General features: G+C 40.3%; 1 protein-coding gene across 1 annotated transcript; it reads right to left on the bottom strand.

Annotated features, from left to right (window-relative positions):
• Window positions 1-961: 961 nt before the first annotated feature.
• Window positions 962-1,705, bottom strand: LOC121367225 (putative nuclease HARBI1). The gene has a single exon (XM_041491334.1). It carries the CDS (start codon window positions 1,361-1,363, stop codon window positions 962-964), a length of 402 nt encoding a protein of 133 aa, XP_041347268.1. The 5' UTR covers window positions 1,364-1,705.
• Between the last annotated feature and the right edge of the window lie 2,001 nt (window positions 1,706-3,706).

The following is a 3,706-nucleotide window of genomic DNA, read 5'->3' as shown; positions in this document are numbered from 1 at the left end:
AAGCAGTTGTTGAGTCTTGTTACCGAAAACAACGTGTCAGCTCTTGAGGTTATTATTATTAAATACTGTTGCTGTTTATTTCTGACATTTGTTTCTAAAAATGGCACCTAAAATTCGTAAGCCGATCGCGTTAACGCTAGTACAGAGGGTAAGCGTAAATTTGGATGTACAGTGTATTTGTTTAGTTTTTATTAAAGATTTCTAGCATAACAATAAAATTGTAAATTTTTGTTGACATTTATTCGGACCTGGATATGACGTCCAATTTTGGCCGGCCCCACAAGTGGCCGTCATATTAAAAAACATATATATATATCATATTATTTTACTCTGATTAAGTACCATGGAAGTGAATGTTGGTGAACTGAAGACGATGTCGCAGGCCATGTCCATGTGGATTGGGTGCTCCTGCGGCTTCCGTTTCTTCGTCTCCCTCCTCTTCATCATTGTCAGGGTAATCACCAGCTTCATCTGGTGGCATCTGGATGTTACGGGCTTTACAAATGTTATGTAGAACCGAGCATGCGAGAATTACTTTGCAAGTCTTGGCAGGTGTTAAGCGGATTTCTCCATGGAGAACATGGAATCACCTCTTCATCTGGCCAATTCCTCGTTCCACCACACTTCTGGTTCTTTTGTGTGCCCTACAAATGCATGACATTGATACATTTAATTACTCGTTCAGTATAATTTATTGAGCATCTTTTTAAAAGTAAAATATATAAGCAAAGGTTGATTTTGTATGCAGTGATTTCTGCCAAGTGAATAAAATGTGTCAGATGCATTTTGTGGACCACCTGTGTATGATTTTTCTTTGTAATGTAATTTAATTCCTCGTATAGCAAATACATTTACTAACAATCTTGTGATGTTTGTAAACTGTAGTTTCATGTAGTTATATTTAAATTCACTTAATAAGAACGAAATGGAAATGAATAGTAGTGTGAAACATTCAACAATCCTACATAATTGTAAAGGGGATGTAATTGTGATACCTGTTATAGCGTGACTGGTCGCCAGGTTGAGGTCTCAGGAAGGGTGTCAGGAGCCATGTTTTACATGGGTACCCGCTGTCGCCTAGCAGATGACATCCTCCGGGAACGAGACGCCGGTCAAACATTTGCTTTATGCCACTCTCATGCAGAATCCGTGCGTCGTGAGTTGACCCGGGCCACTTGGCTACCACGTCCATCAGCTTGTACTCGGCATCAAAAATTACTTGTACATTCAGGCTGTGGAAGTGCTTCCTATTGACAAACTCAGGCTCGTCTTTGTGTGGAGCCTGGATACGGACGTGAGTACCGTCGATAACCCCGACAACGCCAGGAAATCCAGCAATTTGCAAAAATGCGGCTTCATTCATTCGCACCTCATGATGGTTGAGAGGAAAGGTTATAAAAAGTCGAATTATAACTGGCGTCGTTAAGGCGTTTAACGTTTCCGTAATAACCTTACTGATGCTTGGCTGGGAAAGTCCAAAGTCATCGCCATTACATAATTGCCTTTTACCTGTTGCCAGATACCGTAACGTACAGACAATTTTTAATTCTGCCGAGATGGCCTTGTTTCGGCAGGTAGATGGTGATACGGCGTCCCTGACCAAGTCCGTAACAAACAAAATACCACCTCGATCTAAACGAAAACCTTTTTAGAAGTTCTTCGTCGGTATAAATTGCAAAAAAGTCCTTTCTGTCCCTAAATATTCGCTGGCGGCGTCCCCCAAATGCAGCAGCGGCAGCCATTTTGTTTGAGATAAGAATTCTTAACCAATGTTAGGAGTCCTCTATATGTCTCTTAAGTTTTTTTTAACTTTGAGAATAATCTGAGAGCAATTCTGACATTTAAGATAAATTCTTAGGCATTCTGAGAATTATTTAAAAATTCTTAAACTTAAGAGTATTTCTCAGGCATTCTAAGAATTTTCTTATATTTAAGAATTCTTAAGCACTTGAGAATCTTTATAAATATCGGCCCAGGCATTTAAAAAAACAATTTCCATGGTACAGCAATACGTCACTTTAATGACGTCATCGTAGTACACATGGGTATAAATAAACATTGCCACGTTGCTTTGTCTGTGTGTTGGGGGGGGGGGGGGATCTCCGAGCGTTACATAACATTTTTTTTTTGTTTGGGGGGGGGGGGTATGGTCTAACGTTACGGGGCATTACAAGGGGTTGGGTGGGTGTCTAATTTTGACAAAAATAGCGTTACGTAATATTTGAACGGCCCCTATGGATCAGAGTCTGGAGCGTCCCCAGGTGGCCGGAGAGGATCTACAGATGGCCACCACCCCCTTTTAATGGGGCGATTAACTTTTTTTTTTTTTTTTTTTTTTTTTTTTTTTTTACACCTTTGCCTGGTTAAAAAACATGAAACTTGGCACATATCTATATTGACCCAGTACAAATATGTTCAGATATTGACCCGAGTCAGCAGGGCCCCCTGGTGGCCAGAGATAATATACAAATGTCCACCACCTGCTTTTAGTGGGGCGGCTAACATAAAAGTTGACACTGGGCTAAAAGTCAGCAGTGTTATCTGCTGGCCAGGAAAGATCTACACATGTCCCCACCCCCTTTTAGTGGGGAGGTTAACATAAACAAAATACACTGGGTTTAAAGCCTGAAATTTGGTACATATACACCTTGACCCATTGCAAATATTTTCAGACGTGGACCCAAGTCACTAGCGCCCCCTAGTGGCCAGGAAAGATGTACAAATTTCGCCCACCCCGTTTTAGTGAGGAGGCTAGGTTTTTTCCTGTTACATTATAACTATTACGGTCGACGACAGTCATTCTTCGCACACTTGTTTTGGCTTCGTACACAATAAATATAACATATCCAACAGGTAACTTTTGTATATGATATATTTCACAAAAGATACTTTTTACTCGTATGTTATATCTTTAAAACAGAAACTTAATATTTTGTCTTAAATTATGAAAAATATAAACATACGGACATGTAAACTGCGTTGTCTGCTGTCGGAATTATTTTCATGGGGGTCAAGGTTAGTAGATTAGTTTTCATTTTGATGTGGCGTAGCATTGTAATAATAGCTAAATTTGAATTTGAATGACGTCGGCATTCCAATGAGATCATTTTCCACATCCTTTGTGTCCTTTTTGTATTTATTTATTTATTATTATTATTATTTTACACATTAATATTTCCCATTGTAACCAAAGTCTGATATTGAGTTTGTACCCCATCCGTCAGTGCCCCCACCCCCACTCCCAAAATCGTTCCTACGTGCCTGTTTAACAACACCACTGGAGCACACTGATTAATTAGTCATCGGCTATTGGATGTCAAACATTAGGTAATTCTGACTCATAGTCATCAGAGGAAACCCGCTACATTTTTGCTAATGCAGGAGGGATCTTTTATATGCATTTTCCCACAGACAGGAAAGCACATACCATGACCTTTGTCCAGTTGTGGTGCATTGGTTGGATCGAGAAAAAACACAATCGACTGAGCTAAATCCCCCCCCCCCCCCGAGTTATTTAAAAAACGTATCTAACGCAACTGACATTATTTTACAAAACACTGGCGTATGTACAGCCAACGTCGAACCCCCCCCCCCCCCCAAAAAAAAAAAAAAAAACCCACCCAAAAACAAATCCTGTTCCAACACTTCTTACCCTGCTCGGCGCGCCTAGATCCGCACCTGATGTACGTTGTCTGCGAACATCTTC

Source organism: Gigantopelta aegis, unplaced genomic scaffold, assembly GCF_016097555.1.
Source record: "Gigantopelta aegis isolate Gae_Host unplaced genomic scaffold, Gae_host_genome scaffold61, whole genome shotgun sequence".
NCBI classification, from domain to species: Eukaryota; Metazoa; Mollusca; class Gastropoda; order Neomphalida; family Peltospiridae; genus Gigantopelta; species Gigantopelta aegis.
Note: the sequence above shows the minus strand (reverse complement) of the source record. Positions and strands in the feature narration are given on the sequence as shown.